The sequence below is a fragment of the Hippopotamus amphibius genome, chromosome 15 (assembly GCF_030028045.1).
Source record: "Hippopotamus amphibius kiboko isolate mHipAmp2 chromosome 15, mHipAmp2.hap2, whole genome shotgun sequence".
Lineage (NCBI taxonomy): Eukaryota > Metazoa > Chordata > Mammalia > Artiodactyla > Hippopotamidae > Hippopotamus > Hippopotamus amphibius.
This window is the reverse complement of record NC_080200.1, coordinates 25,469,948-25,485,091: the sequence shown is the minus strand read 5'-3', so window position 1 is coordinate 25,485,091 and position 15,144 is coordinate 25,469,948. Positions and strand designations below refer to the sequence as shown.

General features: G+C 39.1%; 2 protein-coding genes across 2 annotated transcripts; one reads left to right on the top strand and one right to left on the bottom strand.

The window, feature by feature from the left end:
* The first annotated feature begins 1,045 nt into the window (after nucleotides 1-1,045).
* On the top strand, nucleotides 1,046-13,801 carry LOC130836404 (speedy protein E4-like). The gene is made up of 5 exons (XM_057708439.1): nucleotides 1,046-1,148; nucleotides 1,786-1,844; nucleotides 2,440-2,525; nucleotides 13,449-13,617; nucleotides 13,742-13,801. Exons 1-5 carry the CDS (start codon nucleotides 1,079-1,081, stop codon nucleotides 13,799-13,801), a joined length of 444 nt encoding a protein of 147 aa, XP_057564422.1. The 5' UTR covers nucleotides 1,046-1,078.
* On the bottom strand, nucleotides 11,062-11,992 carry LOC130837438 (ras-related protein Rab-11A-like). Its single transcript, XM_057710382.1, has one exon. The coding sequence runs from the start codon at nucleotides 11,893-11,895 to the stop codon at nucleotides 11,245-11,247; it is 651 nt and encodes a 216-aa protein (XP_057566365.1). The 5' UTR covers nucleotides 11,896-11,992; the 3' UTR covers nucleotides 11,062-11,244.
* Nucleotides 13,802-15,144: the final 1,343 nt, after the last annotated feature.

Below are 15,144 nucleotides of genomic sequence, written 5' to 3'. Positions count from 1 at the left end.
CAAGAGCTCACAGTCAAGCTCCTCAGAAAGTGCCCTGGAAGTGATGGTGAAGGGCGAAAGCCCAAGTTCTTCAGGTGAGGAGACTGAGTTGTGAAGATGCTTAGGTGGGGTTACTATTTTAAAAAAAGCATTAAGAAGTTAGGAAAGAGTGAGTCAGTGTGTGAGAAAGAGGAGGGTGTCAGGATTTATGACATTGGGAGAAAAAGGTACAAGAACTGGAAAGGAAAAAAAAAACTCAATGGAAAGATAGTCTGAGCAACAAGGAGGGAGTTTTTTTTCTATAAATTTATTTATTTAATTTATTTATTGGCTGTGTTGGGTCTTTGTTGTTGCATGCAGGCTTTCTCTAGTTGCTGAGAGTAGGGGCTACCTTTCATTGTGGCTTGTGGGCTCCTCATTGCAGTAGCTTCTCTTGTTGGGGAGCATATGCTCTAGGCAGGTGGGCTTCAATAGTTGTGGCACAAGGGCTCAATAGTTGTGGCTCACAGGCTCTAGCGCACAGGTCAATAGTTGTGGCGCATGGGCTTAGTTGCTCCATGGCATGTGGAATCTGCCCAGAGCAGAGTTCGAACCTGTGTCCCCTGCATTGGCAGGCAGATTCTTAACCAATGTGCCACCTAGGAAGTCCAGGAGGGAGGGTTTTGTACCTGGGATGCACAAGAGAGGGAAAGGAGAAGAAGGGAAACATGTAGGAGTGTCCTTTTCTTTCCCCAGTGCTGAAAATTAATTATAATTAGGAAGATTTTTGAGAATATAGAGATGTAATACTACCAAGATAATGGAAGCAGGTATGTATAAACAAAGAGGAAAGAAAGAGAAGGGCAAGGCCTAGAGTCTATAAGGACCATGGGGATAGTTGTAGGGAGGTTTGGGGAGGGCTTAGGTGTGGAATCCATGGCTGAATCTCAAAGAAAATGCTTTATTTTGTATCTCATTCCATTACATAGTTCTCTGGATAGATTCCAGCTCCTTGTCTGAGACTTGCAGCCAGAAGAGGCACTGGACAGTAGCTGTCATGAAGGAGGTAGCCTTAGAGTCTCAGGACAGTGGGGTCACAGAGAATGTGAGAGGTGTCACGATGCAGGTGAAGAGACAGTGGGAGTCGGCCGTAGACCCTGAGTACCATGAGGTCTTCAACAGACTGCTTGGTAGAAAGAGGCCCCAGACATCATCCTACAATTTTATTCTTTCTAAAATGAATAAATTTCCGATAACTATGCTTGATCAGTAAGAAATAAGATTTTGTTTTAGGTGGTGAGCTCTCCATTCCTGGGAATGTGTAAGTGGTGACAATCTGTTATTGATCATTGGTTAAGGACACTTTGAAAATGACACGTGAGAACAGACGAGTGAAATCTCTCCATTTGAGATGAGAATACTTGGGGTTAAGTGTAGCCTCTACTACATACTTTTTTCTTAAATTTCTGAATCTACATATTTTTATCTGTACAATGAAGACCATAACACCCACTCCAGTGATGTAATATTACATGAGGAAATAAATGTGAGTTTACATTGTTAATCTCTGAAATGACACATTCATGTCTAATGAGTGGCTGTAGATATTTATTTTAAAGTCTTAGTAATGTAGATATTCTACAGAAACACAACTGCACATATAATCAGTCCTCCTGTGAGCCCCACAACGACAGTCACAGTTGATTGCACAATGAATGTTCTCAGTCCTTTTCTCCTCATGCTAACCCCTGGCCACAACCCTGGTACTTGTTTGGGGGAGGTTTGGTGAGGACTCCAAGATCAAACGAATATACCCTCTTTTTGCAGAGGATACCGTTGTTCAAAGATTCCTGGCTTGGGATAAAAAGCTGAGGGTATCTGACAAGGTAACATTATCCACCAAAATCTACTAATGCCCAAATTTGTGGCATTACACTTTTTAAAAATCTATACCTCTCCTTTTCTCAATCTTTACTAATCTCTTCTCTGCTGTCTAGAAAACACCTGGCTCCTTCGGTACCTGGCAATGCCACTCCCTCCCCCACCCCCACACCCCGCCACTTCTTGTTATTTCCTTTCCATGTGGCATGTAGAACCCTGCCCTTGCAGTGTCCTGGGGCCTTGAGTCCCTGCCACCTGCATTCCTAGGACCATGTCTCCACACAGACCTTTGAGACACTTTTCTGCTCCAGATTACCAAAACTCCTCCCAATCTCTGCCCTCCTAAGCCCCCTCCCTCAAGCAGTCAGAGCTTGTCATTTTCACAGCATGTGCATTTCCTTTCCATGTTTTCTGTAATTTATAACTGACCCTCTGACATTTCTGCTGACCCTTCCCCATTAAGCACCTTTAACCCACAGTTGATACTCTCTTGTCTACGTGCCGTGACTCCATTTCTTTTGTCTCTAATTTCCTATTCCAGTGTTCTTCCACTTCCACATTTGAGCCCCCCTTTATTGTCTTTTTTTATCTCTCTGTTAGTATCTTCTGTCCATTGTAATTGCTTATTTTAGCCGGGCTGGCTTCTTCTCCTGGCAGTACCAGCGGATTCATTTCTTCCTAGCTCTGTGAGTATTTTTCTTTATCCCATTACCCAACCTTCAGTTCCCCAGGTGTGTGGGAGTGGCCAAGGAGGGTCTCTCACTTTTCATCTTTTTTTTTCCCCCTATAACTGTTTATTAGAATGTGAATATATTTCAAATCAATAACTAAAAATAAAATAAAATAAAATAAAATCAAGTTACAGAGCATGCATAAAATACAAAGTAGCGATTTACAAATAGATAGTAGTATCTTTATAACCAATACACCAAAATAATAAAATGGCTTCAGAGGAAAACTAAATTGACTGACCATAGCAATGCCTTCCGTGCGTCCCACACGTCATGAAAACCGCAAAAGACAGAAGATTAACTATGAAACATAGTACTCTATGCAAGCCCACACACATGTATATTTTGGGGATATTCCACCACCCTGAATACTATCACTTTAGTTGACACAACTTTCAGAACACTTCAGAGTTAAGTGCTTAATATTATCCACAAGAAAATAAAACTAAATATTAGTGTGCACATTTCTGAATGAGAAATGAGTTGCTCCATTGATTTCAATAATGTAGTGGAAGAAAACTTTCGGTTTGTACAATGCCTAAATGCATTCTATTTAAACTCAAGGTACTATTTCATCTTACATACTATAAAAGAATACATGCCTTTAAGTGGTACCACTTGAGCAGAAATTAACCTCTCATCGTATTCTTTAGACATACTGAAACCAGATACTTAACTGGACTATATTCCATAATATACTGCAAAACTCAAAAATCAGCATTGTTAAAATAAAATAATTATCCATGCCTGCTGGTGGATACGGTGATAAAACTAGGTTGTATTTCATTTACTGGAAGGTTTTAAGACAAAATTAACACTTCACCATCAGATACTAGGAGCATTAAACCAGTTATTGCCTGACCAATAAAATGCCACATAATCTACCACTGGGAAATTAGATAAGTTAACTGACGTGGGCTGCCTGATTACTTCAACAGAGGCACCTCAGATGGAATGCCATCAGTCTCTGCAGTTCACAGACTGCCAGGCAGCACTGTTTAACATGGCCCCATAACCATACTGCTACTGAAATCATCACAGCCTTTGTGTTTATTAAGATAATTCTTATTCAGAAAAAAAGCTCCCCCCTCTCCAATCAACTTTAATGTTTACAAAAATTAAAAAACAAAATTTACTAAACTACATAACCCTATTAAGGCATTTTAGAAGTTGACTTCTGGAATAATGGAAAATTTTCAAGCTCTCAAAATTCTGCTATGTTCATAGGGCAATTCTTAGATTTATGGAAATATATACTGCACTGAGAGAAGAGTGTATCAATTATAAGCTGCTCTGTGGCAAAATGATAGCTTATTTCTATAGTCTTTTTTTTTTCTTTTTATTATTATTATTATTTTTTTTTTTGGGGGGGGTACACCAGGTTCAATCAACTGTTTTTATACACATATCCCCATATTCCCTCCCTTCCTTGATGCCCCCCACCTCGAGTCCCCCCCACCCTCCCTGCCCCAGTCCTCTAAGGCATCTTCCATCCTCAAGTTGGACTCCCTTTGTTATATAACAACTTCCCACTGACTATTTTACAGTTGGTAGTATATATATGTCTGTGCTACTCTCTCGCTTCTTCTCAGTTTCCCCTTCACCCCCCGCCCCCTCCCATACCTCGAGTTCTCCAGTCCATTCTCTGTATCTGCTTCCTTGTTCTTGTCACTGAGTTCATCAGTACCATTTTTAGATTCCGTATATGTGAGTTAGCATACAATATTTGTCCTTCTCTTTCTGACTTACTTCACTATATATGACAGATTGTAGTTCTATCCACCTCATTACATATAGCTCCATCTCATCCCTTTTTATAGCTGAGTAATATTCCATTGTATATATATGCCACATCTTCTGTATCCATTCATTTGTTGATGGGCATTTCGGTTGCTTCCATGTCCTGGCTATTGTAAATAGTGCTGCAATGAACATTATGGTACAAATTTCTTTTGGGATTATGGTTTTCTTTGGGTATATGCCCAGGAGTGGGATTACTGAATCATATGGTAGTTCTATTTCTAGTTTTTTAAGGAACCTCCAAATTGTTTTCCATAGTGGCTGTACCAACTTACAGTGCCACCAACAGTGCAAGAGAGTTCCATTTTCTCCACACCCTCTCCAACATTTGTTGTTTCCAGACTTTGTGATGATGGCCATTCTGATTGGTGTGAGGTGATACCTCATTGTGGCTTTGATTTGCATTTCTCTGATGATGAGTGATGTTGAGCATCTTTTCATGTGTTTGTTGGCCATCTGTATGTCTTCTTTGGAGAAATGTCTATTTAGGTCTTCTGCCCATTTGTGGATTGGGTTATTTGCTTTTTTGGTATTAAGCTTCATGAGCTGCTTGTCTATTTTGGAGGTTAATCCTTTGTCCGTTGGTTCATAGGCAATTATTTTTTCCCATTCTGAGGGTTGCCTTTTAGTCTTGTTTATGGTTTCTTTTGCTGTGCAAAAGCTTCTAAGTTTCATGAGGTCCCATTCGTTTATTCTTGATTTTATTTCCATGATTCTAGGAGGTGGGTCAAAAAGGATCTTGCTTTGATGGATGTCAAAGAGTGTTCTGCCTATGTTTTCCTCTAGGAGTTTGATAGTGTCTGGCCTTACATGTAGGTCTTTAATCCATTTGGAGTTTATTTTTGTGGATGGTGTTAGGAAGTGTTCTAATTTCATTCTTTGACATGTTGCTGTCCAATTTTCCCAGCACCACTTATTGAAGAGGCTGTCTTTTTTCCATTGCATACTCGTGCCTCCTTTGTCAAAGATAAGGTGCCCATATGTGTTTGGGCTTACTTCTGAGTTCTCTATTCTATTCCATTGATCTTCCTTTCTATTTTTGTGCCCATACCATACTGTCTTGATCACTATGGCCTTGTAGTATAGTTTGAAGTCAGGAAGCCTGATTCCACCAACTCCATTTTTCCTTCTCAAGATTGCTTTGGCTATTCGGGGTCTTTTGCGTTTCCATACAAATCGTAAGATTTCTTGTTCTAGTTCTGTGAAAAACGCCATTGGTAATTTGATGGGGATTGCATTGAATCTGTAAATTGCTTTGGGTAGTACAGTCATTTTCACGATGTTGATTCTTCCAATCCAGGAACATGGTATGTCCCTCCATCTGTTTGTGTCGTCTTTGATTTCTTTCATCAATGTCTTAAAGTTTTCTGCATACAGATCTTTTGCCTCCTTAGGCAGGTTTATTCCTAGGTATTTGATTCTTTTTGTTGCAATGGTGAATGGGAGAGTTTCCTTAATTTCTCTTTCTGCTCTTCCGTTGTTCGTGTATAGGAATGCAAGAGATTTCTGTGCATTAATTTTGTATCCTGCTACTTTACTAAACTCATCAATGAGTGCTAGCAGTTTTCTGGTAGCGTCTTGAGGGTTTTCTATATATAATATCATGTCATCTGCAAAGAGTGACAATTTTACTTCTTCTTTTCCAATTTGGATTCCTTTAATTTCTTTTTCTTCTCTGATTGCTGTGGCTAACACTTCCAAAACTATGTTGAATAACAGTGGTGAGAGTGGACACCCTTGTCTTGTTCCTGTTCTTAGAGGGAATTCTTCCAGTTTTTCTCCATTGAGAACAATGTTGGCTTTTGGTTTTTCATATATGGCTTTTATTATGTTGAGGTAATTTCCTTCTATGCCCATTTTCTGGAGAGCTTTTATCATAAATGGATGTTGAACTTTGTCAAAAGCTTTTTCTGCATCTATTGAAATGATCATATGGTTTTTATCCTTCAAGCTGTTGATATGATGTATCACGTTGATTGATTTGCGTATATTGAAGAATCCTTGCATCCCAGGGATAAACCCCACTTGATCGTGGTGTATGATTTTTTTAATGTGCTGTTGCAGTCTGTTAGCTAGTATTTTGTGGAGGATTTTTGCATCTATATTCATCAGTGATATTGGTCTGTAGTTTTCTTTTTTTGTGACATTTTTGCCTGGTTTTGGTATCAGGGTGATGGTAGCCTCACAGAATGAGTTTGGGAGTGCTCCACCTTCTGCAATATTTTGGAAGAGTTTGAGAAGGATAGGTGTTAACTCTTCTCGAAATGTTTGATAGAATTCGCCTGTGAATCCATCTGGTCCTGGGCTTTTGTGTGTTGGGAGATTTTTAATCACTGCCTCAATTTCTGTACTTGTGATTGGTCTGTTCATGGTTTCTATTTCTTCCTGGTTCAGTCTTGGAAGATTGTATTTTTCTAAGAATGTATCCATTTCTTCCAGGTTATCCAATTGATTGGCATATAGTTGCTTGTAGTAGTCTCTCATGATGTTTTGTATTTCTGAGGTGTCCGTTGTGACTTCTCCTTTTTCATTTCTAATTCTGTTGATTTGCATCTTCTCCCTTTTTTTCTTGATGAGTCTGGCTAATGGTTTATCAATTTTGTTAATCTTCTCAAAGAACCAGCTTTTAGTTTCATTTATTTTTCTTATGGTTTCTTTCCTTTCTTTTTCATTTATTTCTGCTCTGATCTTTATGATTTCTTTCCTTCTGCTCACTTTGGGGTTTCTTTGTTCTTCTTTCTCTAGTTGTTTGAGGTGTAAGGTCAGGTTGTTTATTCGATCATTTTCTTGTTTCTTAAGGTAGGACTGTATTGCTATAAACTTCCCTCTTAGAACTGCTTTTGCTGCGTCCCATAGGTTTTGGGTTGTTGTGTTTTCGTTGTCATTTGTTTCTAGATATTTTTTGATTTCCTCTTTGATTTCTGTAGTGATTCCTTGGTTGTTTAAGAGTGAATTGTTTAGCCTCCATGTGTTTGTCTTTTTTGCAGTTTTTTTCCTGTAATTGATGTCTAGTCTCATGGCGTTGTGGTCTGAGAAGATGCTTGATATGATTTCAATTTTCTTGAATTTGCTGAGGTTTGATTTGTGACCCAAGATGTGATCTATCCTGGAAAATGTTCCATGTGCACTTGAGAAGAAAGTGTAGTCTGTCGTTTTTGGATGGACTATCCTATAAATATCAATGAAGTCGAGATGGTCTAATGTGTCCTTTAAAGCTTGTGTGTCTTTATTTATTTTCTGTTTGGATGATCTGTCCATTGATGTAAGTGGGGTGTTCAAGTCTCCCACTATTATTGTGTTACTGTCGATGTCCCCTTTTATAGCTGTTAGCATTTGCCTTATGTATTGAGGTGCTCCTATATTGGGGGCATAGATATTTACCATTGTGATATGTTCTTCTTGGATGGATCCCTTGATCATTATGTAGTGCCCTTCCTTGTCTCTTTTAATAGTCTTTACTTTCAAGTCTAATTTGTCTGATATGAGTATTGCTACTCCAGCTTTCTTTTGACTTCCATTTGCATGGAATATCTTTTTCCATCCCTTCACTTTCAGTCTATATGTATCCCTTGGTCTGAAGTGGGTTTCTTGTAGGCAGCATATAGAAGGGTCTTGTTTTTGTATCCATTCAGCCAGTCTGTGTCTTTTGGTTGGAGCATTGAATCCATTTACATTTAAAGTGATTATTGACATGTGTGTTCCAATTACCATTTTCTTAATTGTTTTGGGTTTGTATTTGTAGGTGTTTTCCTTTTCTTGTGTGTCCTACTTAGAGAAGTTCCTTTAGCACTTGTTGCAAGACTGGTTTGGTGGTGCTGAATTCTCTTCACTTTTGCTTGTCTGGAAAGCTTTTGATTTCTCCCTCAAATCTGAATGAGATTCTTGCTGGGTAGAGTATTCTTGGCTGTAGGTTTCTCTCTTTTGGGACTTTCAGTATATCCTGCCATTCCCTTCTGGCCTGCAGAGTTTCTGTAGAAAGGTCAGCTGTTATCCTGATGGGTTTTCCCTTATATGTTGTTTGTTGCTTTTCTCTTGCTGCTTTTAATATTTTTTCTTTGTGTTTAATTGTCATTAGTTTGATTAATATGTGTCTTGGTGTATTTCTCCTTGGGTTTATTCTGTATGGGACTCTCTGTGCTTCTTGGACTTGGTTCATTATTTCCTTTCCCATGTTGGGGAAGTTTTCCACTATAACCTCTTCAAATATTTTCTCAGACCCTTTCTTGTTTTCTTCTTCTTCTGGGATGCCTATAATTCGAATGTTGGTACATTTAAGGTTATCACTGAGGTCTCTGAGGCTGTCTTCTAGTCTTTTTATTTTTTTTTTCTTTTTCCTGCTCTGTGGCATTTATTTCTCCCATTCTATCTTCCAACTCACTTATTCGTTCTTCTGCCTCAGTCATTCTGCTGGTTATAGCATCTAGAGTATTTTTAATTTCAGTTATTTTGTTATCCATTGTTGTTTGTTTTTCTGAGTTCTTATGAACTGTTTCTTGTACTTTCTCTCTTTTGTTATCGAGATTTTGTATCATTTTTACTATCATGACTCTAAATTCTTTTTCAGGCATTTTTCCTATTTCCTCCTCATTTATTTGGTCTTGTGGGTTTTTTTCCTGCTCCTTTGCCTGCATGGGGTTTCTTTGTTTCCTCATGGTTGTCCAAGCTTTTGGGGTTGCTTGTCCTGGTGATAGAGGTGTTTATAGAAGACTGTCCAAGCCTCAGACTAATGTCCAAGTATTGGATTAAACGAATATTCAGTCTCGGAAACACATACATGTATAAGACACACAATTATTGAATCCGTTAGGACATAAGGCTCTAGAAAGACCTGACAGAACCCCAGTGTGCTATCAGATATTCAAAGAGAAACCCAGCAGAAATTGACAACTGAAACAGAACAAATCAGAGACAAAAGCAAAAGCAAACAAACAACAAATAACACCCTACACATACAAACATCAATCCAGGGAGATTTTGTAAGCTAGGATCAAATATAGAAATGAGCTGGAGTACCACCAGAGAGAATGGAGATTCTCAGAATGTAATTAGACAACTGTACTAAGAACTAAGATAAAGACAAAAGCCTAATATTAATACCAAGGCAGTGCATCATCTGGAGAATAGAGCAAGGAGTCTGAGCAGACCGATAGTGTTGCTTATAAGTATGTTAAGATAAAATACAGTTAAAATGACTGGAAGAAAGGGGAGCAGAAGAGCGTAATGTGGTTGGAAACATGCAAAGAAAAAGAAAGGAATAGAAGTGTATAAAAGAAAGGGATGAAAGGAAAGTATGAAAGTTATTTTGTCCGTGCTACCAAAAACTTAGCTAGATATAGAAGTATATAAAAAGGCAAAAAAAAAAAAAAAAAAAGAATAAAAAATATCCTTAAAAAATTATGTTGTAAAACTTGTAGATCCCTTAGGGCTAAGATCGTATTTAATAAATCAAAAAAAAAAAAAAAAAAAGAAGAGAGAGAGAGAAAGAAAAAAAGAAAAAAAAAATCCAGAACTGATCCCCGAATGGACCAGTTCAATAGGTATTGATACTACTATTTCTGTTTCCTTAGCGTCTCAGCTGTAAGTGTCCTTCTCCTTGCCTTGGGTTTTTTTTTTTTTTTTTTTGCATTATTCTGTGACCAGCAGAGGTTCCTTTATTGTTCGTCTGTAAGCCTCGGTGTGTGGGGAGGGAGAGGGTACAATAGTGGCTCCTTCTCCTGGGAGTGAGTGTGCAGTGGCACACTGTTGTTTCAGTCAGGCTTGGAGGTGCCTGTTGCAGAGGGCGCTGGTGGCTCAGGCGTACACAGAAAGTCTTAGAGTTGGGCCTCTCTTGGGGTTTTTTCTTTTTGATGCTGGTTTTTTTTTTCTCTCGGCAGCCTCCCTGCTGCTGGCATTGCAAGGAGTTTTAATCTAGCCCCGCCCGAGCGCCTGAGGGTGCTTGTTATCCCTGAGTGCCTTAGGTGGCCCGCAGGGCGTGTCTCCACTGCCTGTTGCAGAGGCAGGGAAAGAGAGGGAGAGGCTATGCGCGAGGCTCCTCCCCGCCGCCCGGGAGCCTGCAGCCTCCAGCTGCCATCATGGCCGGACAGCTCTCAGGGACCGGCACTCCTCTCCGCGGACCTCCTCCCTCCTGTCCTCTCGGTCCGTCACCCTACCGGTAACAATGTTTCTCACACTGAACCAGCTCTCCGGTTCCCACGCTCCCGCTCCTGGACCCTCCGTTCAGCCGCGGATCGATGTCTCGGTCCGGGAATGCTGAGCTGTGCTGCGGACCCTCCGTATGTTTCTCACTCCCTCCCGTCTGCCACAGCTCCGCCGCTTCACCCTCTTTGAGCCCTCGTAGATGCCTCCCTACCGGCTATGTTGGGCTCCCCACAGCCCTTTCTGGTGTCCGAGGCCGTCTGCTGGTGTTCAGCTGGTTCTCTGTGGGAATGACTGCGTCCTTCCGTGCATTCCCAATGCATCTGTGGAGAGGAATGCACTCCACGTCTCTCTACTTTGCCGCCATCTTTTTCCGATCTCTATAGTCTTCTTAATTTGATTTAATCAAGACCAATAGGTCTGAGCTTCAAGGGATCAAATTATATTATATCCTACAGTGACAGCTTCCATGATGAAAAGTAAACAATAATTGAGGAATCCAAACATTCAGTTTTTTAAACTAAGGTTAGTGAAGCCATAGCATGAAAAAAAGCTGCAGTCATTTGGGACAAGTGGATGATTTTATAAAGCTAAAATCAATAGACTTAAGACATGGAAAAATTCATAAGTATGAGGAAGTAATAAAACACAACAATGACCACAAGAATTACAAATATATTTAAATCTCAGACCTGGGAATTGGACTATACACAGCCTTCTAGGGGAGAAGAGAAACACCTTATATGTTCTGACAGCATTGCACCTTTGGCTTGTTTTCAGTGGTTGGTGGAACATGAATAGGAACCACATTGTTGCTTGGAGATATGTCATTTTCACGTCTGTCTGACATTTGCTTCTGGGAAACAATGCGGTATATCTCTGTCAAGATTGTCTGAAAAGCAGCTTCTACATTTGTAGAGTCTAGAGCAGATGTCTCAATGAATGACAAACCATTCTTTTCTGCAAAAGCTCTTGCTTCATCTGTAGGAACCGCCCTGAGGTGGCGCAAATCACTCTTATTGCCCACAAGCATGATAACAATGTTACTATCAGCATGATCTCTCAGTTCTTTCAGCCACCGCTCTACATTTTCATATGTGAGATGTTTAGCAATGTCATAAACCAGTAAGGCACCTACAGCTCCACGATAGTATGCTGATGTTATGGCTCGGTATCCCTCTTGCCCTGCCGTGTCCCATATCTGTGCCTTTATTGTTTTCCCATCAACCTGGATGCTTCTTGTTGCAAACTCTACTCCAATGGTGCTCTTGCTTTCAAGATTAAACTCATTTCGAGTAAATCGAGACAGGAGATTACTCTTTCCAACACCAGAATCTCCAATAAGTACAACTTTGAAAAGGTAGTCGTACTCGTTGTCGCGGGTGCCCATTGCGCGGTCGAGAAGCTAAGGGGCGGGAGCAGCAGCGGGACCGGTGGGACCAGGGGGCGTCGCTGCAGGGGTAACCCGAGCGCCGAGCTTCAGCAGCCGGACCTCATCTTTATTTTAAAACTATTTGTAGTGTTTTCCCTGTAGTGGAAAACAATAAGGAATATTTGAGTTTGGGGATTAAGGTATAGTTTTGTTTTCACTTTTTATTGTTTGTCATAAACAAATCTTAATGCCAATTTAGAAATGAGACAATGAAATTAAAGAAAATATGAAACTCTTCTAAGTAGAGAAAAAACTAATTGTTACCACCATGCCCTAAGTGAATATTGTTGAAATCATAGTCATTTCTGATTCCCATGTCAGCTTCAAATATATTCCTCTTCCTCTTCTAGATATCGTGGTACATGCCCTTATCAGATCCTCTCTATATCATGTAACCTACTGCAGGTCTCTCCGCTCATATTCCTTACTGTGGACACTTGAGGCTAAAACACAGATCAGACAAAGTCATAGCCCTCCTAAAAGTTTGCAATGGCTCCCAATTTCCTTCTTAATCAAGTCCAGAATTCGCAGTTTAATTCTACACTCTTTACAGTCTCAGTGAACATAGTGTGACATCCAGACATCTCATTTATTTGTTCTAAAGAAATTATTTACTCCTCCTTGCAAATGCCCTTTAGTTTCTTCCATCTGGTTTTTATTACATGTGCATATCTATTTGAATAAATTTTTTCATCCAATTAAACTTCAACTCTTTCATAATGCTTTTCCTGAACTTCACATTCACATGAGACCTGACCTTCTGCTTCTCTGTGGCATTTATTTGAATACTATTATCATATACTATTTTGAGTGTTAGTTATTTATCACCCCCACTCCTTTTATACAACCTCATTAGAGTAGACACTGCTTAAAAACAGGGTCTTTATCATAAAATCATCAGATCCTGTAAAGCAATAAACACACTACTTTTTGTTTTTCAATTGCGTGAATAAGAGAGAATGATTCTATAAATGTTCATTCATTGATTCCTTCAATTGACATAAGATTATTAAGTAACTCCAGTGTGCCAAGGACTATGAGGGAACAGGAAGAGGTACAAAGGAGGAAATTAAGAAATGCTCACTGATTAACGTACCCATATAAGCGAGGTACTATGTTAGGTATTTGGTGGGAGAGGGATGGTACACAAATAAATCAGAGTCAGTTCCTTGAGAATCTTACAGTGCCACGTAGAGAAAGTTATTTGCAAATACACATAGGAGTGAAAGAGGGAGAAAGTTTTGATGGAAAATTAAGATGTAAATTGTATTGCGTAATGTTAGCTGAATATAGTTTCCAGGTTCCCAGTGTGATCTTTGTCATTCAGGTAAGAAAAAAGTACTTCTTTCAGCAGTAAACGTCCCAGTTGATGCTGTACCCTGGGACCGTTAATAAGCTGACTATGGCCATGTGCTGAAGATGGTCAGCCTGTAGCATTGTCTAGTAAGATGACCTTAAACAGAGGTTCTTCTTGTTCTGTTTCTGATAAGAACTCTGCTTTCTTTCCCCAGTTACCTGGCCAATGATATGGAGGAGGACAACCAGGCCCCTAAACAAGCCATATTTTCCTTCCTCTATGGGAAGAGCCGCATTCAGCTCCCCATGTTCCACAAGCTACGCTTCCAGTTCATTCGCTCCATGTACTGGAAGACTCAGGTTTCTCCAGATGAGTGTGAGGAGGTAGGGTGGATGGGCTGGATGGGAGAGAGGGGAGCATAGGAGACTTAGGACTGGAAGGAAGGCACTGGTGGTCTGTGTTTTTCCAGAGGGTTCTCATCCTAACCATTGGATGTTTTCTTTCCAGATCCAGGCTTATGATCCGGAACACTGGGCATGGGGGCGAGATCGCACTCTCATTCCCTAGAACTCCCAAGGACCACAGAGGCCTGAGGTCAAGCTACAGTCGTCCTCCAATCTGAACCTGTGAACATCACAAGAAAAATATCAGATTAAGAAATAAGCAATGCTCTTAAAAGAGGAGGTGGAAAATTAGTAGTGAAAGAACTTATATTGTAGTTGATCAGGTTATACAGAGGACTATTTTTCTTTGTAATGATAATTTTTTTACATCATACATTGTCAATAATATGTTGTTATAATCCAAGCATGTTATAATCCCAAAGTGAGATAATACTGACTCAAAAGAGCACTAAAGGAATAACAAAAAGAATAGCGAAAAGATGAAAATGAACACATAATTATAGAAACTGGGTTATACTTATAAGAAAATGCCAGGAATTGTGACACTTTAACTAAAGCCAATAGATAATAAACTGCCAAAGAAGGGGTTTTATATTGCGATTTAAAATACCTATTTTAATAAACATATAAAATACTATTAAATTTATAGGGTTATGGATGATAGATATACGGCAGATATTTCACATTTTGGGGAAAATATTGGTCTTTTTTTTTGAAACTATACTACTTTTGAAACTAAACTATTACTAAAAATTTTTGTGATGGATGCTATTCAAGTTAAAAAATTTTTATCATTTTATAAGATTTTTGTATTTTTATCTATTAAATTTACATACCTAGGCTTTAGATCCCTAAAATTTTTGTAGACATGCATGATTTCTTTGATGGTTTATCATCAATATTGAATTGTTTGAATTTAATTGTACTTTTGAACTTTATTTGATATATTTGTAGGTTAATTTAGATTATTGTACATGACAAGGTTTTGCAACAAGTAGAAAACAAATATTTTAAAACATAGGACTTTACGAGAATACATTGTTTGTCAACTTGTTAAAGATGAAAAATCTTACCACCTTCAATATTTGCGTGATAACACGTGTCTCAGTTACTTGCTTGCCATTAAATTATGTTGGTGTCTAAATAGTTTGTAGTTTTTTTCCAATTTTTATTTCAAAAACCAAACAAAATAATTTGATATTGGGAGATGATACACATCCTTAGCTTGATTAGGGAAATAGATTGAAGGAGAAGAAGAAAAAGAGTAAAAAAGAAAGAAAGCTCTGTGGCAGAGTTTCTCAACCTCAACATGTTTGACATTTGGGATAGATGATTCTTTGTTGTAGGGGGCCATCCTGTGCATTATAGGATGTTAGTAATCTTCTCTATCTTACTCCTGACAGTATAGCACCCCTCCCCTGGTTGTGACAACTAAAAATATATCCAGACTTTGCCGAATGATCCTTGGGGGCAAAATTGCTCCTAGTTGATAAACAGTGATAGCTG

Excerpts from the sequence above, each read along its gene's own strand:
- LOC130836404 (XM_057708439.1), top strand. The coding sequence starts at position 1,079 with ATGCAGGTGAAGAGACAGTGGGAGTCGGCCGTAGACCCTGAGTACCAT. Across the intron at positions 1,149-1,785 it reads GGTCTTCAACAGACTGCTTG|AGGATACCGTTGTTCAAAGA; the intron begins GTAGAAAGAGGC and ends CTCTTTTTGCAG. Across the intron at positions 2,526-13,448 it reads ATTCATTTCTTCCTAGCTCT|TTACCTGGCCAATGATATGG; the intron begins GTGAGTATTTTT and ends TTCTTTCCCCAG.
- LOC130837438 (XM_057710382.1), bottom strand. The coding sequence starts at position 11,895 with ATGGGCACCCGCGACAACGAGTACGACTACCTTTTCAAAGTTGTACTT.